Here is a 27,781-nt window from a genome sequence, read left to right on the forward strand (position 1 = left end):
GCCCAGTTAGATTCGCAATATTAAGATCATTTTATTTTAAACTCTATGGATTTTCAAAACACATACAAATAAAATACTACAAAATCGATTTGCTAAAGTTTCTTCAGGAATATACATCACGCATGACCCCAGCACATAGATAAATGACTTTTACAGAGAGCATTACATAGAGCAATAAATGCCAGTGAAACAGCCAGTCTTTCCAGACACATTACAATGAAAACGGTTTTCTTTCCCTTTGCTACATCCAACATTTGAATAATTTTTTTTTTTTTTTTTTTAAATGGCCAAGTCTGAAGTTAAAATGTGTAAGTAAACTGACCGTGGAAGTCAACAGGCACTCAGAAGCCCTGAAAGGGAGAATAAGCAATACTTTTCAACTTCACTAGTTCAGGGGTAAAAATCCCTGAGAGACAGAAAACCAACAAACCCGTTTTCTTTGACAGAAAGATGTTTGTCAAGGGACATTGTCAACAGACAGCTGTAAAGATAAAACCGTAAGACTGAAGAGCAACAGTCAGAGCAAGGAAACCAATCTGTAATGCTAAGTAATGAGGAACACCTTGGTGGGGCAGCAGGGGACTTCACCAAGGCTGCCTACTGGCAGAAAAAGCGTTCAGCAGAAATGTATGTGGAGATACAAAGCACAAGATATGTACATGCTCATTTTTGTCATTAAGATAGGAAAGACTTTTACAGTATGTGTCAAAAACTATAATCCCACTTCATTATAAACAGTATACAGCTGACCTCAAGAGTTAAACTATAAACAAGAATAAACAAAATATTGCACCCCAATTTCAAAGTCACCACCAGGACATTTATTAGTTGAAGCCAGTAGAGTAAGAAACATGGATCCATATATGTATTTTCTGTTGCTTGATGCCAGTGCAGAATTGCCCAGCTACAAGTGTTTAATAGACCAGGTCATTGAATTCTCGGAGACCTGGAAACTGATCTCAGAAGCAGCACAACTCTGACCTTCCACCGCAAGTCCCTGAGCTGCTGCTGGACATCAGCACAGCTCTACAGCACCCACTTTCTATGAGCCATACCCCGGCAGGGTCCTGTTCCTTGCGACATGCTGCAACGAGGGTCCCCGACTACATCCTTTTCCTTAATTCTATTGTGCGTACAGAGGTTGCACCACTGAATCATGGCACCACGCTGACTTTCAATGCTATTTAACACGTAGGCAGGTCAAGCTAACTAGTTCAAACATAAGCTCACCCCTGCTGTTCACTAATCTGAACCTTCAGAATAGTGGAAGAAAACTGCAGTACTTCCAGGATTTTGAAACATCCAAAGCATGAAGAAGCCTGTTAGATCTGAAAGACAGGTATCAAGCACTACAGTAAGCGTCACTTGGAAGAAAGTGTGGCATATATCGTGAAAGCAGGTCAAAGCAAACTTCAGCCTGAAGACCTAATCTTACAGGTTAATGTAGGTTTAACAGCCAGTACACTTAAGTCTACGATCAGCTACGGGTTTAGAACTACTAGCAATAAAACAGGAGTCTTAAAAGCAACCTTGAGGTTTTGAACTAAAGAACTAAATTACCACTGTGGAGAGACAATCTAGTTTGAAATCAGATTATCTTTAACTAGCAAGCAATCAGCATGCTTACGCGAGGCCCTCGTGCTAGCCACACTTGCTGAAGAGCAGGGCAGGACTCTAAAGAACAAATGTCGACTGCACGTGGCCTGTGCTACTTTCACATCGAATTTCTTTATATTACATACATCACTTCCTTAAGAGGATAGGAGTTAAGCCAAGCAACTCCGGCCCCACTTCAGCCCAGCTGCACATCCAGTTATGTACTTTGTTTACCAGAACAGGAGTAACAAGTTCTCAGAGATTTGCGGACACGTTACTCTATCAAAAGGCCTTAGGAAAAGAACAGCTACAGAGGAAGAACACATCACCTTTCCCAGCAAGGCATTCTCCAGCATGCTTATCCTGAGGAAGAGACACAAATTGTCACAGTTTCATTTCCAATAGCTTTCCCTCTAAAACAACATTACGTTAGGGTATTTGTTCCACATAGGGATGTGCGGTTTTATGGAAGAACTGCTGTTCCAATTCTCTAAATGGACTCTCCAGACTTCAGGCTTTTGCCCTAGATTTAGGTCACTAGTAATCGGACATGCATGGAAAATGCACAGGCTCAGTGCAGTGTTGCTTAATTAATTTCTTAGTCTGTTGATTTGGCAGTCATCCCATAAAACAGAACAGTTGGATATTTAAACTTGTATTGAAGAATAAATTCTAACAATAGCAAGCCTCCCCAAAATAAGCCAAACATGTTTCATACTAGTGAAATAAAGATTTTAAATAGCCTGGAGTACAAAGTGAAATGAGTTTTTGCTCAGGTGAGACTGTCAGCTTGGTTAACTAAAAGGAATTACTTCTCTAGCACTCCGATTGGAAAAACATCAAGCACAGCACAAAACTTAGAAACCCAAAGACCTTACCGAGACCTCAAGACAAAGCACAGAACTGATGGGTGCCAGAGTCTCACAACCAATGGAGCACATAGCAACTTTCTATCCGGAATGTTGTATTCCCAAGCAACTGGTGAGTGCACCAACCACATGTTAATGCCGCAGCTCAAAGAGTTCTGCGCATTATTTTGAGCTGTACCAGGCACCTTTCAGTATTGTGACCGCTCTTGAAGCGGCATGCTCATGATGAAGAAAAGCTCATCCACTAAAATAAGAACTAAAATTCTTTCTGCTCCCAGAAGGCTTCTGCCACAGTTTTTTTAGTCAACTAGCTTGATGTTTTTTTAAACCCTTCTTGAAGGACACAGAACAGCCCACTGTGCTGAGTCCTGGCCGTCCTGCCAAGCTTTCTGCTGGAGCTCCCTTCACCACCATCTATTTACTTCACCGCAGGTCCCATGTGCTTTAGGTAGTTTTGGCTTAATCCTAAACAGCAAGTGAGAAGAGACAGCTGCCTCGCTGCAGGAAGTTTTCTCACTGCTGACCCTGGGGGCTGAGTTGGCAGAGCTATCCGGACTTCATAAGAAGGCTGCTCTACAAAACAGCCTTATAAAGCTCTATTTGCATACTACCTGGAGTAAAGTATTTACTTCAGAGCAGGAAGCACTGTATTTTTTGATGAAGAAACAGGTTCTGTGCTTCAGCAGATAGTTTCACAGCATTTTAAAGCCGACCTAACATGCCTACCTTGATTTAAAATAAAAAGGCATCTTGATTCCTTTTGCAAAGCATTGAACTCCGCCAACAAAAAGGACCTGAAATAAACTCACTTGAACAGTACTGAAAAGGAACAGATCTTCTCTTTACAAGCCTTGTATACAGGTTTACTCAGATGGTTAAAGTAAAAACAACATACAACAATATTTTTTTGCAAAAAAGCTTAATATAATCTTTTGAGTCTATAAACAATAAATATGAAAGTGTACATTGCACACCAGAGCAGCTAAACATTAAAATAAACAAGTACAAATTGATATCACTAACAATACAGGTAAGTGTTAAATTTGCCACTACTGTGATACAACACAAGCTTAATATACAACATGTTGTTCCAAAAAAAAACCACAGAACCAAGCTGATACAGAAGGTGAGGGAGAAGGGGAGACAGTAAACAACAAGGCACAAAACATCTCTTGCTGCAACCCTGTAAGGCACCACTGTGCAAACGTGAAACTATCAAGATCTCTAATGGGGAAATTCTAGACATGCTTAAATGACTGGAAAATGTATTTTAAAGATGACACTATGCTCATATCTTTGGGAATAAAAATACTTATGAGCCTTTGTTTATACCTATAGGCTTTTAAAAAGCAAAGCAGTGAAATGGGCGAATTACTACTCAAATACAGGAGTCGCAGTTCATTTTGCCCAGACAGCTTCACAAGTGCAACTTGATCATGACCTATACTGGCCTTGTTAATAGAGCCCTGGATCCAATATGGCACAGAGGGAAATGCTGCCAATTATGTCAAATTGTGTGTGGCACAGCAGTGATTTTAACAAAACAGACTTCAGGGATTAGGACGAGAATAAACTCATCTTCACTGTAACCAAAAATTATTTTGATTCAGTGATAAAGGTCAGTAGCATTAATCAGCATCATACCTATGGATCTTAATACCCAAAGTTGTAAGTTATATCTCTGCTTAAGAACTGGGAACCAGCATTTTTCATTCCTATTCTGTTATCTGCTCAGAAAACACATCAAGAGACAGACTTCGGCAAAAACCTTCTCCCTTATTAGCAGGTTACAGATACATGATTAAGCTTGCAAACCTGTCAGTTTTCCCCTTTTTTCTTATGTCCCCATGATCTTCACTGCATCCTACTAGAAGAAGTTTTTGTCCTCTTTAGTTACATAAAAATCTCCAGACTGTACTGAAATTACTTAAAATATGCACAGGTTGAATAAGTTTTTACAAGATGAGAAGGTGGTTTCACTAAAACCTAAGGTTTTCTTCTAATGAAAGGTTTAGGAGGCACTCAGCTTCTCATGAGCTTCATGAATGACTTTTCGTACTTGGGAACAATGTCAGCAGGCTACACTTCCAAAACTTCTGCTTCCATTCTTGCAACTTGGACAACAGCACAGCCCACAGTAAACAATTTGAATGAACTTGACAATTCAATCATTGGCTAAGCTTGTTTTCTTACATGATATGTTTTACTCTTTTTACTGTACACTTAAATACCTTGTCACAAACCAAAACATTTAAGGTCAGACGCAACCTGTAGCTTCAATGATGCTCAATCTACTGAGCTGCCAGGGAAGAAAATTAGGCCCATCTATTACAGTTTAAACAGAATAACCGGAAGAAAGAACAGTCTTGAGTATTAAGCTAACATTCATATAGCTATTTGCCAAAAGGCTGTGCCAGCTTAGGCATGCTTCATTCCTTATATTCAGTCCTGTTTTAAGGAAACAACAATTTGAGCAAATACAATGTAAACAGAGCCAGGGAGACTGCAGTAGTAAAAGACAACAATGTCATTGATCTGACAGGTTTAAGGCCAACTATGTATGACTCTAAATACATCATACTTTTCCATGGCACTTCATACACTGGAAGTTAGTACTGGGTGACATTAGACAAGTGTATACATATTCATATCACACGCGATATATACATGTAGCTTCGGTTCCTAAAATAGAAAGTTCAAGTTTTCTTGCCCAAATAAAATCAATCCATGAAAAACCACCTGTGTTTTCCTACACCAAATAAAGTAATATTACTGTTTTAATCATTTTAGTGCAAACTGACTTAAGTCCAAAGCCATACCATTCCTTGATTTTTAGTCACCACTAACCAAATGCCCCTATTTCTTTTAAAACACAACTATACTTTTTTTTCTTAAAAGAACAGCAAACACTTGACAACTAGCATGCTGTTCTAGTCTACGTTAACAAAACTTGCCAATATACAAATCATGTTTTGGTCATGCAGCACAGACCCATCCTCAAACTAACCCATCTCTTAATTCAAGCAGTCTAGAAGAGGAACACAGTGCCTGATTTTAATCAGCAGGTCATCCTGGCCACTCCGTACTCCAAGCTGACAACAGCAGGCTCAGCTTTGGAGAGCTCTTCCACAAATTCGCTGTAGCGATTGTCTGCTGCGTTGCTGCCCTCTACAGTTCTTACAGCATCAGTCGCAGGGATCAGGTGCTGCTCCTTCTTGAAGCACGGAGGGGTCTTCAGCGCCACGGGTGCAGGGTGAACAGACTGCTGATGTTCCTTCACCAGGACTGCACCTGACTGCCCACTTCTCCGCTTTATTTTCTGAAATAGAGAATAGTTGCTAACAGTGAGCATGACTGCTTTACTAATAGTATTCTGCTTTGAAAGGAAGTGAATCCACTTCTTTTGCTGGCCAGATTAGCATCCACAGAACCCTGTATCCTAGGTTAGATACATAACAGTATCATTAAACGTTAGGCCATTGGATAAGACATTTTTCCACACAGTTTGCAGCAGATGCTACAAACATAAAAATTGCAGCTCAGCAGAAGGCAGAAAGTTTGACTGTCAATGTCCGTAGAGAAGGAGAGATTCTTCCACGCTTGCCCCTCATTTGGTTGCTATCAAGATCGGAATACTTTCTGGAGTACAGGCAGAGGAAGAGAGGCCTTGGTGCTTTTAACAAGCAGAGAACTTGCAGTAGACCACGAGTCTCTTAAAGACAAAGAGCAGTTTCATACCTAACCCCTTTTATGTCCTTACTAAAAACCTTCTAAAAGACTTTTCCTGCAGATCTGAAAGATGACATTACAGTTTGTTCAAATGCAGGAACAGACTAAAAGCTGCCAACTAGAAAGTGGGACTAGAGGAAAGGACCTATCCTGCAAGCACTGAGCAAGAGCAAATGAAAGATTTTGATTAAGTTGTCAGTTTTTTGTGGGGGTTTTTTTGTTTTGTTTTTTTGAGGGGTTTTTTTTGTTTGTTTGGGGGTTTGTTTTTTTTTTTTAAAAGTCAAACAATCTCACCCAGTAACTGTGAGCTTGGGCTAGTTAACTGAGCTGATTTTTTTTTTGTTGATGTGCTTGTGTTCTATTAGAGCTGAGACTGAGACCAGAAGACTTCGGTGTCTCTTGACACCAACTTTTTGAAGATGGAAACAGCAGTAGGAAAGTCTCCACCAAGATTTCAAATAATTACATCTCTTCTCCACTCAAGTGAGAAGTGTGGGCTCAGGTGAAGTTAACACCTTGGAACAAGGTTCTAGAAAATTCAAAACTGAGACTTCACATCTTGCTTATTTTTCAGCTTGTTTCATCTGGAGTCTTCATCTTGCTGTTTCAGTTGTACAACAAGTAAGATCTGAAACAGTTTAAAATTAAGTGACCTGCATTCATTACATTACAGTAGGATCAGTTTAATAAAATCTTTCCTCTTAGAAAGCCGTACTTCCCGCTTCTCCCCCAACATAACATATAGGAGTTGTGTTACCATTTCTAGCCACACAAAGAAGTAAAACTAACAATGAGAAAACTTTTACATTTCTTAAAAGGTATTATTGTGAAGTTTTAGCCCATTAACTGACTATAATGAAGTATCAACTAAAAGCCACTGATTAAGTCATACTAGAATAAAGTGAGATACACTGTTCAGTCTTCCCTGGATGTTTACCACCTAGTAGAATTTATTTATAGAAATCTGAACCCTGGTTTTAGCCCTGTCTTCAAATGAGCATTACAGTGCATATGCCCCATAATTATGGTGACTTACAACAGCATGCACTGCATAGGAAGTCAAAAGCAGGACAATACTTACTGCTTCCATTTTAGTAGCTATAATGAAAATAAAACATTTTCAGTCTCCTTGGTTTAGGAACACAGCTGTAGCTATGATGGGTACCTTGCTGTTATGGGTTTGTGTGGCAAGGTTTTGGTAGCAGGGGGGCTATAGGGATGGCTTCTGTGAGAAGCTGCCAGAGGCTTCTCCCATGTCTGATAAAGCCAGTGCTAGCTGGCTCTAAGACAGACCCGCCACTGGCCAAGGCCGAGCCCATCAGGGACAGTGGTAGTGCCTCTGTGATAACACATTTAAGAAAGTGAGGAGAAAAAACAGCAGTTGACAGAGAGGAGTGAGACGATGTGAAAGAAACAACTCTGCAGACACCAAGGTCAGTGAAGAGGGAGGAGGAGGAGGTTCTTGAAATGTCAGAGCAGAGAGTCTTTCCTTGCAACTTGTACTGAAGACCATGGTGAGGCAGCTTGTTCCCCTGCAGTCCATGGAGGTCCACAGTGGAGTAGATCTCCACCTGTACCCCGTAGAAGGGACCCCACGCCAGAGCAGGCTCCTGCCAGGACCTGTGGACCCATGGATAGAGGAGCCCACGCTGGAGCAGGTTTGCTGGCAGGGCTTGTGACCCTGTGGGGGGGACCCATGCTGGGGCAGTTCATGAAGAGCTGCAGCCCGTGGCAGGGACCTCACATTGGAGCAGGGGCAGCGTGTGAGGAGTCCTCCCCCTGAGGAGGAAGGAGCAGCAGAGACAAGGTGTGATGAACTGACTGCAGCCCCCATTCCCCATCCCCCTGCGCCGCTTGGGGGGAGGAGGGAGAGAAACAGGAGTGAAGCTGAGCCCGGGAAGAAGGGAGGGGTGGGGGGGAGGTGTTTTAAGATCTGGATTTATTTTCTCACTATCTTACTCTGATTTGATTGGTGATGAATTAAACTTCCTTTTCTCCCCAAGTTCAGTCTGTTTTGTCCATGACAGTACTTGGTGAGTGATCTCTCCCTGTCCGTATCTTAAACCTCGAGCCTTTCATCAGATTTCCTCTCCCCTGTCCAGCTGAGGAGGGGCAGTGATAGAACAGTTTTGGTGGGCACCTGGCGTTTATCCAGTCCAAACCAAAACACTTGTTATCCAAGATAATTTTCACATAAATTTAACCTACATTAAGCCATCTTCAGAAATGCTTTGATAGTAGGAGCACTTTTAAGTAACACGGTTCCTCAGTAAAACATAATAAATTGTGCCTAAGAGCAGAACATTGGCTGCAGTCTGGCATTCAGCACAGAAGCATACAGTGAAAGTCAAAGTCAGCATTATACAGAATAAGTGCTAGGCCATACAGTAGTGACATTCATGTGAAAGCTAGCAGCATTATTACACACTATAAATGTGAATTTGAAGAACAAGTCAGAAGTACACACAGTCATTTTGTAATACTTACAGCTTCCAGTTCTTTAATGTCTTCCTCCAGTTGTTTATTTTGTTCACTCATGTTCATTATAAGATTGAGCACAGATTGCCTAGGATGCATACTTCGATCAAACTGATGGTACATATTTCTCCAAAACCTGCATGAAGCAGACAGTTTTAACTACGCAGAATAAAGACAAAATTGAGAAGACACACACTATAGAATTTAAACTTACTTAAAATTGAATGATATTGTATTAGGCTCCAAAACAGCCAGTTCTGGCAAAAAGTCTGGATTATACAGAGGATTTCGGTATTTTTTTTGTTCATCCAGAAGGAACGGCCACAAGGAATATGTCTTCTCTTTTAATCTGAAGGCAACAAGAGATTAAGGTCAAGACACTGACTGCAAGGAAAACACAGAAGCTATAAACTCAACATAATAAACCAATCTTAACTTTTTTTAAAAGTTACCAGAAATACTTGTAAGTCTTGAATTATAAGCTCTTAGTAAAATCAACCTCTTCCTGGCATATGCTAATGTTGGATAGAACTGTCAGTTTTAGAAGTGCTACTGCTTATGCTGTACAAGTTCTGCCTAGCTGCAATAAGTGTTTTTAAAACACAGTTTGAGACAAAGATTAATCAATGGAAACTTTACAGCAGTTTTCCAACTGAAAGCATTAGGAGACATCCTATCAATACTTCTGATGGGAATTAGTCTTGAGTAGGCAAGACTTTTAAGGCTACCTAAAAACAGCTTACCTATTTTTAGGAAATAAAGAAAAGGGGGGGGGACTGTGCAGGGAGGAAGAAAGAAGCCTTAACTTTAATTTTTCCTATGAAAAATGCACATGAGATTTTCTCCCAGGGTTAGAAATACTGTCTTCAGCGTGCAAAAGCACAAGAAAGACTGTTGTTCTCTGATGCAGTTCAATACTACTTTCAGTACTACCAATCCTGTTTCTATTCCTGTTTGGAACCTAAAATGAAGAAGATTCACAGGAGTTCTTAGTCTGCCAGAATAAACACAAGACTAATTACAATATGTGTGCTTACTTTAGCTCTTCTCGCTCTTTTTGGCAGTTTCCAAGGAAGTTACCAAACTGGCAGGAATGGACGTGTTCATGAATCTGAAGAAGGAAAGCTTCATTGTACTCAAAGGCTTGTGGAAACTGCTCAGTCAAATTCCACACACTTTCTAAAAACTGGGTGAAGACTGGTGAGATCTCTTTTGGATCACCATCCAACTGACAACACCTGAAAAAGATTCCATAAACAGACTGAAACCAGTTTAAGTTAGAAATAAAAACATTTTCTTTCCCCTTGTTTTTAAGGGACAGCATATTAATTCAACACTAGCTTTGGGTTAGAGACTAAGCACCTAACTTTCAGAACTGGGGCAATTTTTGAATAGAAATAAGTCTATATTTAACCTATTTTTCTGACTTGTAAGTAATCACACATCTGTATTCAGTACAGAAGACCAACATAAGGCAGTTAAGTTCCTCTGTGTCTACTACTTCCATAGTCCACCTTTGGAATATACCACCTAAAAGTAAATTAATAAGCAGTAAATAGCAGCAAGGCTGTTGTCATAGCTGACGATAGGCAGATCAAGGGAAAAACCAAAACTCAGAACATATAGGACAAAGGCAGGCATGACTTCATCACTAAAAATAAACTTAAATGTAAACTTATTTTTAAAGATATCAAAACTAAGTGTTTTATATTGCCTAAATAGCTGGAACATAGCTTTAGATTGGTTTTGCACTGTCTATGCATATGTGCAGATCTAGCTGCAGTCATCGACACCTGAGAGCGAGGCACTAGTGAGCACTAGAAGTTTACGTCTGTAACACAAATAGGTATTTGAATAAATAGCAAAGTACATTGTCTACTGAAAATAGCTTATCACTGCAAAATTTCTAGCAATGCTGCAGTAGTTTAACATCCACAAGTTGTCTTTTGTTTAAGAACACTTAGTTCAGGTCACTGTATACATTTTACTGTATTGGAAGAGTGAACTACCTGTCAGAGAACTTGTGCCCAAAAGAGATCCAGTCTTTCTCTATCAAGACCTAGAGGGTGAAAAATCAAAGTCTCATGTAAAATGTTACTCCATCTTACATCTATAGTATTAATCCCACTGGTTAATGATATATTGTATTTTAGAATTGAGTCAAAGAAGCTACAGTAGGAGCAACTATTTGTCACTTTGTAGTTCCTTTATTTTCTTGGAAGTCTTTCACAAGAGACTCTCAAAGCACATTTCTAAAACTAGTAAAAAAGTTTAGCAAGTTGACAATCAGATAACAGCTGTTAAGCCAGGCTCACTCCAAGAATACTAGCGTTGTATGACTTCACAAGTAGATTATCAACCAACTTGCTACAGACTGCAATGCCTAGGAAAAATTTTAGTATTGCATTCCTGCTATCATAGTTTAAAACTACACAATATAGTATTTGTAACATTTTATAGCAGTAAGTTTCTTAACACTAGCTTGTTTTATCAATTCAGTCAAAGTGTATCAAGCACCAAAAGGAACACTGGACTGACTGCCCATTGCAGAAGTTGTCCCAGAAATTTAACTGACAGCAAGGAATGAAAAACTAAAAGATTAAATGACTTCCCTGAAGATTACACGCATTCTCACTATTCAAAAGAAATTACTCCTCTTCCAATTCGCCCTCAACTTCACTTTCGTTGCTTGTAGTATTTGTGGCAGCTAGTTCTAAGCAATACAAAGAATTAGTTTTATGTACTATCTTTCAGGAGTTCCCATAATATCTTGTGTTGCCACTGCAGAATGCTGTTGATTTTCCTACTCTAAAATTTGGAATAATTATACTGAAATTCCTCTTCCTCGCTATAAAAGGTGAAGAAATTTAGACTGATTAAATATCTTCAGGTCTCTGTCACTGGGGGAGTTGTCATTTTTAAGTTTTAATAATGTTGGTTTTGGGACAAGTGATAAGAGCACAGAGCTGCTATAATTTAATACATCTGCTATCTCACATAAGCACTTTGGAAACTTTTATGTCATAGATAAGGGGCTTTTTTAAATGCAAAAGGCAATCATTGCAACATTTCTGCAGGGTGCCTGGAACAATCCACCATTTGTATTTCATTTTTTTAGATTTTAAAATTTGTTTCCCAGTATCAAATTAGTTCTAAAAGAAAGATTCATCAGTATACTGCAAACCTTATATTTCTAACTACAACTAAAAGCATCAGTATGTCTACACTGCTCCCTTTCATACTCAAACATTTTACATCCTTTATTTACCAAGGAAAACTCAACAATGCAACATCTTGCTTACCATGAATCCTTTGATTGTTCTATAATAGGAATCTAGTAAGAGAGCTCCAAGAGAACAAACTTGGGAAGTCCTATCCCAGCCATCTGAGCAGTGCACTAATACACTTGCACTCTCAACTGCTATTGCCTGCAAAACACAGTTGTTTCTCAGTGATGTTCTATTCTAGACAGAAGTCAAAATTTAGTAAATAAATACAAAAGTCACATTTATTCCAAACTCACAGTATAGACCACTTTATTTAACAAAGCCAGAAAACTGTTTATTATGAGGAAAGGATTTGATACTATTAGAAAATTAGGAATTTCTCTCCATGAAGTACAGAAAACTCCTTACGAAGAAAAAAAAAAAAATCCACAACTACCTTTGCACAAGGTAACAAGAGCATCTACAGTGGTTCTCAGTTCTTTCTACATCTTATAAAACTAAGCTTATAAAACCCGCTTACAATGCATACTAAGAAAGCAGGCTACACATTACAGACCAAACAGGTTAAAAAACCAAAACAAAACAAACACATCATTAAAGATACCCACTTGTTCATCATTAGACTACACAAAAGTTAAGGACTAGGAAATGCTTATCAGCTTCAGCTAAGAATTCAAATCCTGTTAGCCCAGTTATTTTTTTATGTTCATCGTTAGGAGAATCACCCATTTAACTAAAGTAACTCCTGTTGTTTCACCTAGTGAAAACAAAGATCCAGGTTTTTTCTTCAGCCAGCCCCACTCCGGTCAAGGCCTTGACTTCATAGGTGCCTGGCAAAAGCAATTTTTCCTCTGTATTCATTCTAGAGAGTCCCATTTCCTTGCCAAATGAAGTCAGCATAGCCAATTTGGCGTCTCTGCAATTAGTACCCCAGGAGTTCTGTATTTCAGGGTACACTAAATAATAGTTTGCTCCATCAACCTCCAAACTGGTTATTCCTTTCATAAATACCTAAAAAGGGGGAGTGTAAGAATCGCTTCATCTCCCATTAAGGTGACCAAACACGATTCAAAAAATCCCAAAACATTAGCTGGCATATCTAACATTTCCGATCATAAAGAAACATGTAATACTTAAAACAGTATATCAGATGGATCAGCGTATACTAAGCATCCACCTCCAAACAGGTTAATCGCAGAATTTTTACGTTACATGCTACTAAGTATAATTTTGCCTGGCAGCAAGTCAACCTCCCATCAAATAAAGCAGCAGCATACAAATTACCTTGACGAGGAAGACAGCAGCATCCAGCACAGCTTTGATGTGACGCAGCCATCCAGAATTCTCCAAACCAGACAAAAAGTCATTGACAGACAAACCCTTCGTGCCACTGACTGCAAGAAACCAAGAGTTAGAAAGCCTTAAGCAGTTGCAGCTACCTATATCCTGCAGTGGAGCAAGAAGAATAATTGCATATTCTCTCTAATGCCTTAAGTTGCAAGGTGATTAGAAAACTTTCAGGAAATCACCACTCAAATGGTTAAGAGGGGGACCACAGAATATTCTCCATCTAGAATTCCACTCTGTAGAACCACAGTAACCATGAATGACAAGAGTAAAATCTTTGTGTCTTTTTGATAAAATAACATTCAAAATAAATACACTGGTTATCCCCAACAAGGAGCCTTACCTAGGAAGGCAATGCAAATGCCAAAAGCTTACCAGAAATACTTACAAGTTACAACTACTAGTAAGAAGTAGCTGCATCCAGACAATATACACAATTCAGTGGTCAGACTACCAGAATTTCATCACCTTCTCCACCCTGCTTAGGAGAATAAACTGAGTGCAGTGCAAGGACATGGTGATGAACTGAAAAACACTGAGATTTTCTCTGCCTCCAGACTTGACTACTACAATCCTGACTGATCTCTGCCATTTTTCCCTAGTATACTTTGATCCTATAACAATAATGCCAACTGAGGGGGCAGGGAAGAACAAGTTAAATGAAAGATGCCTTGCAGTGTAGCAGCAAGAGGTGTAGAGGTAGACTGAAAGTTTCTCACACGGACACCAACACACAAATGGGACAGATAGCCTTGTTCTTGTATGATTTTGAGTAGCAACTCACACAGTTACACTGCTGTCCAAACAAACTTCTGGCAATAAGAAAAGAAATATTCACTGGCTAATATAGCTTCAGCTATGTGGGATTAAGAGAAATACCCAAGGTTGTCATCTACAAAAATGCCTGCCCCTGCCACAGCAGAAGCCTACTTTCTACCAAGCTTAATGGCTGAACTCAATCTTAAAAAGTCTTTTCCAACGTAAATGATTCTATGATTCTATGCTAGTGGGCCCCAAATGAAAATAAAAAGGCTCTGCAGCCAAAAGCTATCAGTAGATATATTAATACAGCAGCTGCAAAATAATCTTTATCTCCAACTATGGGAGAAAGTGAGTCAGTAAGGAAAGTAGAGAATAAAATTCACCAGGTCATCCCCTGACGCAGTTTCACATTCGGTCAAATCCTCTGATGTAATGAAAGCTATAAACTCCTAAATCACTGCCTTGCAGTGCTTTCCTGTACCTGCACGACATGTTTCTCAGCTTTCAGCCATACAAATTTTGATATACTCCCCATCGCACCAGCAGAGTCATAGTGCCAGTTGCTGCTGAATACTGTAACAAAGACAGGTTTCCATGTAAGTATTACAGGACTATTTCTAAAGCCCACAGATCTTTGTCATCTACAAAACTATCAAGCAAACCATAGCACAACCAGGTAACAAAACATCAAGAAAACCCTGGATACAAGACCTAATTTTAAAGGTTAGCCTGCAAATACCAGTAAAAGCAGCAGAAGCTATGCTGATTTTCCCTGGTATTTGAAAGGGACAGCATCATTAGGCAAGAGTTCCGCTTCTGAAAGGTCTAGCATGTGGAGAAAATCAGATGAGAACTACCTGATCCTTTCATCTAGCTCACACTCTCTCTGCACCAGTGGTATCTGGAAATTCAAACATCTGCAGGGAAGGACTGGACAGACAAGGCAATGTCTAGAGGCACTATTCATGGCTGCTCCCCCCTGCATTCTGTAGCTTATGGTTTAAAAGCACAAGCTTTCAGATACGAAATAAGCAGGCTTACAGCCCTCAGTTTGTTTTCACTGAGGTGTTCTGATCAAAAGCAGATTTTGACAGCAGTTTTCAGCTTGGTGGAAATATTTCACCACTAGTATTTCCCCCTTCTAGCTAGACCTTCTATTTTTCTAGACTGAGGCAGAGATAGGAACACGTATGTTGGGCCCAAAAAATTACTTCCCATTTCTGTGAATTAGCACAGACATTTTTATACTACATAGTGATGAAAAAAAGAAATTGCATCAACATAATTTTTTTAGCATGTGTGTCAAAACAATTTCTAGTCCCCTACAGCCCTAGAAGAGTCAAAGATGATTTATGGTACCATGAAGATCTTTAGCTACTCCACAATAACTATCCTTCAAGATAGTTTTGACTATATGAATGCCATCATAAAAATGCAAGCCCTGCATGCATGTGAGTCCCAAAATCCCCATGTTCCATTGCTAGATGGTCCTTATACATACTACTAGCAATGCCTCCAGCAGTAGTTCAAGAGCTGACCAGAACCTGCAGACTGAAGCATGGTGGGTTGGGGGCAGAGGTTGTTTTTAAACAAACAAAACAAAATCACTCCACCCCCCAAACAGACACTCCACATAACCCACAAACACCTCTAGTTAGCACAGTTCCCATCATCAAAATATATGCAGCAGACTAGAGCAGCTTATTGAGCTTTTTCCTCAAATATTTCCTGCAGAAACACTGTTCTATCTTCTCACATGTAATATTATATTTGTTAATATATAAGAACTGGACTTTACATTTAATACCACAGCCACAAACTTAGTCTGTGTGCAGATTGTTTCATTAGTGTTTCATAGATGGGCAGTCTGCCCATCAGGGGACTCACATCCACACCATTAAGAGAACAATTTTAGAGAAGTTTTGGGTTACTACATGCAAGATATTTAAAAAACCACTGAATCAGAGATGAAGAATAGACTGTAAATCCCCCTAGCACACTCCATGGTGTAGTCCCATTACAAAAGAATGTTGGGGAGGATTATGTCTTCCATTCTGCTTGCAAATGGAACTATTAGATTCTGAAGGAAATAAGGCAGACAAAGAGCCTAGGAGTAGCACACATGCTGAAAAATTAATAACATTTTTTTATTATAAACAAAACCGAGAACAGTCTCAGTTACCATGGCGCTTGAACGAACAGGGTCATTGATATCACATTCCTGATTTGAGAATGTTCAGTTCAGCACATCCAGGGGAAGCTGGTACACAGAAGTTAAATGGCATTTTCCTCATTTTAAGCTCTGAACCATTTTCGTAACATTTCCTTCCCAATCACCCCATTGATGGCACATTCCTACAGTGGTCTGAAGAGTAAATTATTGCATACCTCCCTGAATTTTAAAGGTCCTTCCCACCCCTAAAAATGCTTCCACTTCTAGACCAGCATTCAGCAAAGCTCTAGCAAATTATACAAACTGAACAGAGGTAGAACAACTGTGTTCATTTACCCCAAAACCTGATCTAGAGAACAACTATAGATACTACTCATCATTTTGTTTTAGTTGAGTTCATTTAAACCAATCTGCCACAAGAATAAAACTAAAACATGTACCATCCTTAATGAAAAGTACAGAAAGATATTTGGTAATTACTGTCAGTAGGATGCTAGGTCAAATGGAAGGAACATGAAGCCTGTGAAGTTTAATTGTGTGATGCCCACACTTCTGCATCAGATATTATTACACAAAAATAAATTGAGATTAGCTAGTTTTTTTGGAACTGCAGAGATTAGCAAGAAAGATGGATTATGCCAAACTTAAAAACTGAAGTTCAGGCTCATCATCATCATCAGGAATAACCACAAAAATACATATTATTAGAGCTCAGCAGTATTCCCTACAGAGTGCCTAAAGAACAGGTTATCAGCAGACACAGGCTCAAAGAGAGTGAAGTAAGACTATACCACTAGTACGTAAGATTTCTTTACCAACGCAGCCAGAAAATCTGTATCAAAACAGGCTTCCAAAGAAGTGTAAGCCTCCTCTATGGCTGGAAATATTTGCATAATTCTAGAAGGGAAGCACTTACATATGTACCATTTGTCAGATGTGGAAGCCTGAACTCTGCCACTGTACTCTAATCTCAGAATTCATACTCCACAAAGCGTCTTAAATTTGTTTTCAGCTGTTTACCTAAATAAAATATTAACAAAACTATTTAATAGACCTCCGACTCTCCATTTTCATCACCATGTCATGGGCAGTGGTATGGTGAAGTGGTTCACTTTTCCCCCTGCCCCCCTCTCTACAAACACTAAGAAGCACTTACAAGCACAGAATTGGCTCACCAGGGCAAAGAGCTCAAGTTTCATGCAGACCGTATGCTTATTGTAAATTCCACGGAACTAAGTGCTCTTCGAAGAACCAGTATTCTATATATGAAAATGTACGTACAGACACACACTATTTTGTGCATTTATATTACACACGTGTATACACGCACGTATACTTGCAAAACACAGAAGTCTTTCCCATAAGCCACTGACTGACACACTAAGCAAGTTCACCCAAGATGTATGTGCCACTCTTAATTTTCTTCAAAATAACTCCATTCATTTGGTTTACAGTTTAAAGGTTTCAGGTAATTCATTACCACAGAGGACAGCAAACTGGTACTAAACAGAGCTGGGATAAAATACAGAAATATCACAGCTTGTGTAAGCTATTATAAAAGACTTCAGAAAAATATTTATCTCATTTTCATGCACACTATTATAATACTGTGAGAACATACCTTCCAGAAGTTTTTGTAAGCTGGATCTCATCACATGAATATTTTCAATGCCAACAAACTGGAACCTAATGTTAGAGTAGTTGTCTTCATTTTCATAGCCCTTCCCAGCAGCTCTGTTTGCCATCGCATTAAGCTTAAGAGAGCAAAATAAAAGTACTGAAAACCAGTACTTGAAATAAAAATCTCAAATTAAGAAACCAAAATCATGCAATTTCAATGGAACAAACAGGGCGGGGCAGGAGGGGGAACCCACACAGAAAAGCATATACTATAAACATTCTAATAAGTTAACAGTTTGTGGCAAATCAACTTGAGAGTGTTCAAGTGTAAGAAAGGCATGGTACCTAAACAGCAACAGGCAGTCTATACTTAGAGCTGACATATCCTAATAATGCATTTAATAGTTTCCTCTTCTCGCCTCCATATTCCCACCAACAAACCTTTAGTTATTTCCAAACATTTCTGAGCAAAGACACTACAAAGCAATTAATCTAAAAAGGAAAGAGTAAGATGCGGACTTAACCATATGTGTGCTTTCAAAGCATCCTCAAAATGTCAATTTTGCAGGCAAAGCAGCTAATAAGTTGCTGCAGCTGTAAAAATTACTAATACAAAAAAACCCTGTGGCTCACTTTCAGTCTGTCAGACCAACCCACTGCTGAACCCTGCTCAATGTGCAGATCCTACAGCATAGGACTTTCACTTTACATCCTTGTTTTCCAGCTCCTGTGTTGAGATGAGTGAAATGAATACCAATTTAAACACAGATGGTCTAAAGAGTGAAAGTCACTCCACGCAACCCAACACAGGTCAAAAACCAAACATAACTCAGACAGTGATGAAGTATGATCTCAGAATGCTACAACAGAATTACCCCTGCTTCTTCGTGGCTAAGATAGACAGCACTAGCAGTTCACACAGAACACACAGTCGTCCCTCCCATTCCAAAAGAAATCCCAACACCACTTCATTAAATTAATTTCAAACAGTGGCAGTGACTTGGATCCCACTCAACTTATTCACTTCTTAACTACATTTTAGCTATATTTCTAAATGCACCTGCTCAAAAGTTCACTAGCTTATTCGGTGAATTCTAGCCAAGTCCTGAGAGGGGTTCAACTTCCTTAACAAAGCAAACAACTAAAAGCCTGAACGAAGAGGTCTAGCCTTACTTTTAAAGGACATTTTTGCCCAAGATGGAGTCATATTTAACTCCAAATCTTCCAGAATTACACTGTATCCCTGTACTCTAACGCTCAGGAAGAGAGGCTAGTCTGTAGAACCTGAAATAGGTACCTTTGGCCTGGTGTCCATGACATACATGTAGCGATTTGAAGGATTTGCTTTACTGATGGCTTGCAACATGTGTTCATCTTCCAGGCACCTGGCACTGAAACCTGAGAGAGGTTGACTGCATCTGCAAATTGCAGCCTACCACGGAAAAAAAAGAACAAGTTAACATCAGTTTAATACCTGGAGTTGAAATGCTTTGCATAATTCTAAACACTGAAACAAGTTGTTTCATTCAGCAGAGAACAGCACTAAAATGAAACAAGCGTAGGTGTTCCAGCTTTTTCAGCACATCACTTCAAGCACAGTACCTACAGTTTAAATATAAATGTTTATCAAAACATTTTTTCAGGCTCATCTACATGGGCAAGACATCAGTTTATGTAATAGACTTTCCCCAAGTATAAAAATTCCGAAAAAGTATAGGCTGGAAAACAAAATACACTTTAATGAAGCAAGCTGTTCTCTTGGTACAGAATGAATCATGGCTGAGTTTATTACTGTAAGTACTATTTCATTATTGCAAGTACAATATATTATTATCTGATGTAATTTTCATCCTGTCATTTTCAATTATATATTCTATTTTAGAATATATTGGGTGCATCTTCCAAATAGTAATTATCTTCAAATTCAGTGAGTAGCTTAACACTCATCCTTCATAATTCTTCAACTCGGCAAGGTGACAATCCCTCTCTCTCTTCAAGATACTCCCTAGCCCAGACAGGCAATGCTGCTTCACACCAGTCTTTACCAAATCCTGCAAGATCTTCTCATCCTCTAGTTCTTTATCTTGTAAAGTCCTCCTTACAGAACAAGTTCTGTTCTTTTGGTTTTTTGTTTGTTTGTTTAATGCCCATTTGACCTAACAGATTTTATTCTTGATATATCAGGGAAGACAGATGATTTGACAAGCAGCTATCTTCAGTTATCTTCAGATCAGTTTCTGAAAGCTTTAAGAGATTCAGCTGATTACTTAAGGATTTATTTTAAACTAGCTTAGCTTAATTCAGCATCCTGTTAGACACCACTAGTCTCAGCTGTATTTAAGGCTATCGTGAGTTACACCATACTCAGAGCTCACTCTACTTACCTCCTTACCTACTCTGAACTACTGCCAAGTGTTGAGAAATAATTTTCAGCACATTTGCATTAAGAGGAAGATACACCATACCTCTTTATTTTTATGATAATACGACAACACTGGGAATCTTCCTTTGCTTCTGAACTTGGAGCTACCAACAATTATGGGCTTGCTTGCAGTTCTGGGAACATAAAGCTCTCTAGGATAAGTTTCACAAATCTGAAAGACACAGATACATAAAATTCTTCTTGTGGACAAAGCACAAAGCCTGCACTAGTTTTCTTGCATCCAGTTTGAGAGCTGTCAAGTCAAAGAAGAGAAAGGGTAAACACTAAGATGTTTCTCTATAGACATGGTAATAGCTCAGAGGAGGAGACAAACCATGGATAAAGAAGTACAAATTGGTATCCACATTATACAACCAAGCACTCCTGGAAAGCACAGCATTCACCTCAAGAGTGTGACTCTTCAGTAAAAATACTGAAATTATTCTTAGCATTTTATTTGAAACATTTCCCTTATTTTTGTGAGATCACACACTGATTAAGGAGTTAACTCTCTCCACCTGCAAGTTTTTGCTTATGCTGCAAGCCAAGTGATTTCATGGTATTAGACTGTTTTCCATAGTGCTAGAGCCAGAGGATAAAGCAGAAACAGATGCAGTGCAAAACATGATTCCATTACAACACTTACCTTATAATCACGATTTGCATCAGACAACTGCCAGTTAGCATTTGGCACTCCCATTCTTTTATATTCTTCTGTCAGATCAATAAGCTGCCAACCCTTGACTTGCTCGGATTCATTTTGTTTTGGATTATAGGAGAAGGCATACAGTTCTTCGTATTTTGCTAAAAGGTAAAGCATAAGACTATGTAATGAGCTGTCCCCAAAAACATCTGAGCAGAGTAAGGTAGCACAGTAGGCAAGTCTTGAAATTGCCCAAATTGCAGAGAGTTTCAGGCTTCAAGCCTCCCAGAAGCAAGACTAAACAGATACTTGACACTCTTGAAGTATTAATTCTGCAACTATCATACAGTTAACTGACACAATTATAGATACTTAGTTAAAGGTAAGTTATAAGAGCTTTGAGTGTGCTTGACCTACTTCAGTAGGGACACTTCTAAAGCCGTAAGGGCAAAGCATAGGTCACACAATGAAGACTCACAAAATTAAACAAGGCAAAAGGCAGAATTATTAGAAGACTTCACAAGACCTAAAAGAACAAAAGTTTCAGAGGTAAGAACAGAAATTTACACCTATTGACCTCTAAGAGCAGTAAGTTTTAATGTTTCCTTTAAAGCACAAGAGCTTTCAAAACGTTTTATGTTTTTCGTAACACACTAGTCACATATCACAGATCACAACATTTTACATTGCTCTAAACACAAAGCAGAAAGCACAGAAGACCACACTAGGGCAACAGAAGTCTCTTAGTAAAGCTGAATTGGTAGTACTATTTTAGCATCAAAACTTCAGCTTTATCTTTGAAACTGCATGAAATCACTGACAAGTCAGTATTTGCTTAGTAGCATTTTATCTATGGAACACACCAATTAAGAGAGACTATACGCATTTATATTCACAATTTCAGGGATAACATTAGAAATACAAAAAAAATACATGAATATCACATTCTGTGAGTATCAGTGACCTACAAAAGCCAGACAGACCTTCTGAGTTTGTATTCAAATTAATACTTAATCATTAAAATTATTCTATATACCAAATCAATTTAAGACTTTCACATAATGCACACTAAAAAAAATACATAAGAGCCATGGACTTTTTTCCCCCTACCAACTTGTAATTCAGGTATATACTGGAGCCTTTTACAGTTAGAAATATTACCTGTTCTTGATAGCTGAAGCAAAGAGTTATAAATGTCATGACAATCTCTCTCTCTGGGAACAACAAAATGAACTATCCTGAAGTTTTTGCACTGGATGACAAGTGGGCAGCCAGAGGTAGTCAAGGGAAGTTTTTCCACTGCAGCAATGTGATGATGTAATATCTGTGGAACACAAGAACTCACAGCGTAAGTACACCGATGAAAAATGAGAAGAGCATACTATTTACAAGGCAGACATAAGACACATTAAGCGATGCTGAATATGGATTTTGACTAATTTCATCACTCAGTTCTAAAAAGAAATAAATTTAGAAGAAGAAATTCAAGACTGGCATTTTGGTCAGGATACCATAATTTGTCAAAATTTAAATATGCTTTTCCGTCATATTTTGAAGTGTTACCTAATGCTTGTAAGGAACAGTAAATACCTTTCTAAATGCAAAAGTGAGAACTAGAACTCCATTGTGGTTGTTCACTCCTCTTCTATAACTTTGCTAACTGACAAGCATACCTCTAATTAGGCAGGGTCCAGACAGGATTTCTTTTTTCTTTGAAAGATCTACAGGAACATACTTCAGAATCTTCAAGCAAAACAAAGCAAGCAATGGAAAGCAACTCAAAGTATAAGATACACAGAAAATGCTGAAGATTTTAGAATTCCAGTATCTACAGAATGATCAGGACATAAGAAAAACTGTCTCCTGTATAACCCATTGTGTTATGTAGACGTGACAGTTTCTCAGCCAAATGATTTTCAACCACTTCAGCAGAAGATTGTCGCAGTAATGAATATATAAGAGCCCTCCATAGATTTATCTGTGTGGCAAATCACACAAAATTTAGGGAAATACATGGAAAGTAACAGCTGTTCAACCACAAGAAGAAAGCCACAGATACATTACCTCAACTGAAAAAGATGTTCTTAACAGAACTTCAATTACCTCACTGAAGCAATCATCTTCTCTTCAATATTGATCAGAATTAGACAGGCATCTGAAAACTATGCTGCCAAATATGCATTTACAAAGAGACTATCTTGGAAACATCATCATAATTATACTTGGTGCTTGCATTATCATCACAGAAATGCAATGCTTGGAGTACAGGTTCCATTCCACTCAAATTAAACATTTTAACATAGTGCACAGGGAGATGCAAGTAATGCTTCTGAATCATGTTCTCCCGAATAACTCATTTTGTATGAAGGGATAACAGTTTGGTTTGTACAAAATTGTACATTCATACAAACCTCAGAAAAATAACCTTCCTTGAAAGCACCATGAGGCATCTAGACAGATAACCAGGGTACACGATTAAGGGTAATCCAGAAAAATATACCTACAGGTAATACACCTACAGGAAAAAAGTTAACCACACCCAGGGAAATGAGAATTCATCCCGGAGGATGGTAGACTTGAGGCACTGAACTCAGTCAGGTAGCTGGGCTACAGCGGAAGGCAGAACTCGACATCCACATGTGTCCCACCAGCGCACTAAGCAGAAAAACCAGTGGGAATTAGTGTACCAGCCAGCTTTCATTGTACAACATTGGCAGAAGTCACCAAAAAGCTGCAGCTCCTTCTGAATTTTTATTCCAGAGATGAATATTTGAGAAGAAACAGCTGCTTACCACTCTAAAAAAGAGCATGGGATTGTCACTACTTCACCAAAGCCCAGATCTTTGGATTTTGCTGTCTAATTTAACCTAGGCATGATCTAAATACAAGGTAAGTTCGTGCAGATATTTTAAACCTGATGCTTAAACTATCTAGTAGTCTCCCACTCCTGCCTCTGAAATGTGGTGCATGTCAGCTGATTAAAGAAAAGTACCACACACTCGCTCAGGAACACAAGTGAAGGCTATAAAAGAGATTACAGTGGCTTGAAAAGCAAACATTTTCAACTGCAGCAGTGTCATGCAAGAGTACAATCTGCAAATCATTAATTTATTATACCACTAACAAGGAGAGTGTAGTGAATAGCTTGTATCTTAGATGAACATTTTAGTAAACAAATTCACCCTTAGATCAGGAAGAACAAACACATGTGAAGAACCTACGCCTTTGAGCCACAAGCATTTGTTATCCTTACCCATGTTTCTCTCTGGCTTGAATCTATGAATAACAGATGAGTTGCTGTAAGGTACAGAGTTCCCGTCAGTGACTTATTGCTCGTGCTGAACCTATCCAGTAATTTCACTTGCTCTACCTGTAAGAAAACCAGGGGAAAAAAAAAATTTAGGTTTTTGCAGAAAGCAGAATCCTAACTTCGCAAAAGCTTTGTCAGTTTGTGCCATAATTTTGAAAATGGTAGAAAGCATAGCACAGCACACATAAGGCCGTTCAGGCCAAACTATTAAGAATACACGAGTGGTCACATATACTTTGAGAAGACTAACTAGTTAAAATAGCCTGTTTCAATACAAAAGTGCATACTGAAGTAACAAGGCTAGGCTCACCAGGACACTTACTCCATATACATAACTACCATGGTTATTTACTAGTAAAAGAAACCAGGGTATCAAGTTTTTTAAAAAATAATTAAGAACAATGAACTACTAAGCTTTGAGACTGCTTCCCCAAAGCAGAGCAAACACACACGAGCAATTTCCTGTTATTGAGATGCCAACACTAAATTAACGGCTGATCTCAGCAACATGCTTCATTGGCTGTCTGCAGACTCAAAGCCATACAGATGATGTCCTCCTGACTTCACTTTTGGGTATCTAACATCTTTTATCTCATCCCCAACTTTAAAAATCTAGATCATCATAACCTTGCCTCATAGTCAAAACAAATTCTAATGAAGTGCAAGCATTATACTAACAGTTATAACAATCTCCTCAAAAGGACTGTGCTGGCATTTGAAGCAGATATTTTCAAGCTTGAGTCTTGCAAGGGCAGATTTCTCCTCCTGGATAACATTAACACTGTTATCTCAATCCTATGGAAAAACATTTCAAAGAAAGTGATTTCTAGGCAGCCTGTATTTTATCTGCTGCTCATAACTTCACAGGCTCCACAGTTTGCTTTACGTGAAGCAAACATTTCACGATCCTTTGCATGGTGCTACTGCCCTTAAACACACGGCAGAACTCCAAACTCTTCCACACCTGCAAGACCAGCACCCAGATGAGGCAATGAGGAGAGCCCACATCTACCATTTGTACATACAAATAAACAGCTTAATATCAAACCTAATTATGTACTAAAAGCATACATATAGCACTAAAAATTTGTCTTTTCAATTCAGGTATTTCTTACAGTCTAGCAAGGCCTAATTTTGTGTTTGAAAGTTAGAAAAGCAATTTAATGTACACAAAACAGAACGGAGGTACTAAAAGCCAGTGCTACTGTAACATTCTAGATTTCTGTTTAGGAAGCAGAAGAACTGGAAGCCACATGCATCAGTACCTCAAAATACATTATGCTGTAGCCAGCAAGGTATCAACCGCTCAGACACAGAGCAGCATAAATCAATATAGCACAGCCAAAACACAGAATTCATTTTGGGGAGTTGTGCAGCAGCAACTGCTCAGGTACCTGGCACTGCACCTCCCCAGCAAACTGAGAAATGCCACAGAACTGCACCAGTTTTGTTCCAGTAACACAACCCACAAAATCCTGGCATGCAAAGTTCCATTCTCCTCCACAGAACGAGACAGCTGTTCTCGAAGCTGTATTTCCATGTTTGCTGAGGACAGGCATTAGTGTTCCACCTTCCCCTCACATACGTATAGTCTTCAAGAATTCTGGAAGCCAAGTTCTATATATACTTTTCTTAAAGGCAACTGAAATGTAATTTAAATGCAGCCTCCATAGCTGACACGTTCATTTAAACTTGACCTGAGCCAGTTTCAACAGGTACTCAGCTAGATAAACACTTTTTTTTTCTCCTTTTTAACTGAAAAGTTCGGCAAATCCTTAGTTATAAAAAAACAAGTCAGTTGTCAGCTTTGAAGAGAATGTGTTCACAAGATTAAGAGACTGAACACTGCTGCACACAGGTGTTTACACCTGTAAACAGTGATCATTTAAGTAGTCAGAAGTGATATTCTGACAGCCAGCACTAACAAATTAGTGAGGTTTTTAAATCAGTAAGAATTTGAACAGCAACCTCATTAATATAGAGCATTTACAGTGAAAAAGTCACTGGACAGTTTATCTGGACTGGGAGTTACAGATTAAAGGCAAAAAACCCCAAAGCAGTGTTTCAATACAGCAGACAAGTTGGAACAGAAAGGAAAGCTGAAACTATAACTCTGAAGTCTTGCACTAAAAAAGCTGAAGGATTAAATTAGAACAATTAAACCAAGACATAACCAGTTACAGTATATCATTCCAAGATTCTTATTACAACTTTGTATGACATTTACCAAAATTAAGAAGAGTTTTCCCTTCCCCATTTAAGTCTCAGGCTTGCAAACACGATCTCAGGATTTAGCAGTCAAGCTAAGCAAAACTTTCCATCTCCAGCAGAAAACCCCTCGGTATTGTCACCCAAACAGATCTGACTTCAAATATACAAACAGACTTGACCGAAGAAATTGTTGTCTTTTCTACTACATTTTGCTTTAAAATATTTTTAAGGACACTTCAGTTCTAAAGCTTCATTGCAGAACCACAACATACTTATTCACGACTTCACCACCACCACTTACGACATGCTGTGAATTGGTTTTTGCCATTTCTTGCAATTTAAGTATATATTCTCAGGTAGAACTGATCTTTAAGTCGGCCTCACTTCTTTAATCAACATAAATCTGTTATAATTTAATTTCACAAAAAAGCTAAGCTTTATTTCACATAGCTGTGCTGACAGTTCTAAGACAATTTTAACTTCAACATTTCCAGCAAACTGAGGTTTCAGAAGGCACCCATTTCATCACCTTCTCCTAAGGAGGTCAGCTTCCCCACAGCAGTTATTTTGTGCAACACTGCGTTGTTATTTCAAGCTTATTTCACTATTAATAAAACAAATTGAAAAAAAAACTGTGAAATGCTGTCAGATTAGAAAAAGTAGATTATGTCTCAGAACAGCTGGAATGAGATCCAACTTGAACCAACACATGCACTGAACTTTTAAGGCCCACTGGGCAGGCTGTACTTCAGTTTTCTTGCTTCCTATGACTTGTAATACTCATAACTATTACCATCTGGCATATATGCATTTTAAACTACCTGGATATTCAATAAACAGCTTACTAAAAGCTCAGTGAGTGTCACAATCATCACCAAAAACTCATGCTATTTCTAGCCATGAAATTAATATTTCTAGAATTAATAAATTTTTGTGCATGAACTATAAAAATAACTGCTTCACGTAATAAATAGTGTATAAGTTGTGCTCAGAGCTTGTTTCTCTCTTCAGTTACATTGACACATGAAGTATTTTCTTCTCAGCAGAAGCCCAAAACCATGTAGAAACACCATCATTTGCAGATGCAAAGAAGTCAGTGACCTGTAGTCCTTCTAGTCTCAATTTCAGGTCTGAAATTTAAACAGCTACTCAGATTTTAGTTTCAGTCTAGTTTTTATTTTGAAATTAGCTACTGACCATGACAATACAACATTAAGCTCCCAAATAAGGGGTTTCAGATTTATAAGTAAATGAGCTGACACAGAAACCTTATGTCCAATCTGTCAGCTTAGTGCAAGATTATACCATCCAGTAAAGTGTCACTAACAGCAGCTTCATCAGAGACCTTCCTCCCATTTCACATATACACAATACAAATTAACATGAAAAATAAA

General features: G+C 38.6%; 1 protein-coding gene across 1 annotated transcript in view; it reads right to left on the minus strand.

Annotated features, from left to right (window-relative positions):
- Positions 1 to 56: 56 nt before the first annotated feature.
- MTMR6 (myotubularin related protein 6) overlaps positions 57 to 27,781 on the minus strand; it is a 28,730-nt gene continuing 1,005 nt past the window's right edge. The window contains exons 2-14 of the mRNA XM_075419512.1: positions 24,120 to 24,236; positions 22,028 to 22,190; positions 20,870 to 21,027; positions 20,267 to 20,395; positions 19,099 to 19,233; positions 17,803 to 17,935; positions 13,184 to 13,293; positions 11,975 to 12,100; positions 10,682 to 10,731; positions 9,710 to 9,910; positions 8,887 to 9,021; positions 8,682 to 8,808; positions 57 to 5,784 (exon numbers count right to left, since the gene is read on the minus strand). Coding sequence (XP_075275627.1) covers positions 5,524 to 5,784; positions 8,682 to 8,808; positions 8,887 to 9,021; positions 9,710 to 9,910; positions 10,682 to 10,731; positions 11,975 to 12,100; positions 13,184 to 13,293; positions 17,803 to 17,935; positions 19,099 to 19,233; positions 20,267 to 20,395; positions 20,870 to 21,027; positions 22,028 to 22,190; positions 24,120 to 24,236 — 1,845 coding nt within the window. The 3' untranslated portion in view covers positions 57 to 5,523. The remainder of the gene's footprint in view (positions 5,785 to 8,681; positions 8,809 to 8,886; positions 9,022 to 9,709; positions 9,911 to 10,681; positions 10,732 to 11,974; positions 12,101 to 13,183; positions 13,294 to 17,802; positions 17,936 to 19,098; positions 19,234 to 20,266; positions 20,396 to 20,869; positions 21,028 to 22,027; positions 22,191 to 24,119; positions 24,237 to 27,781) is intronic.

This window comes from Opisthocomus hoazin, chromosome 1 (genome assembly GCF_030867145.1).
Source record: "Opisthocomus hoazin isolate bOpiHoa1 chromosome 1, bOpiHoa1.hap1, whole genome shotgun sequence".
Classification (NCBI taxonomy): Eukaryota; Metazoa; Chordata; class Aves; order Opisthocomiformes; family Opisthocomidae; genus Opisthocomus; species Opisthocomus hoazin.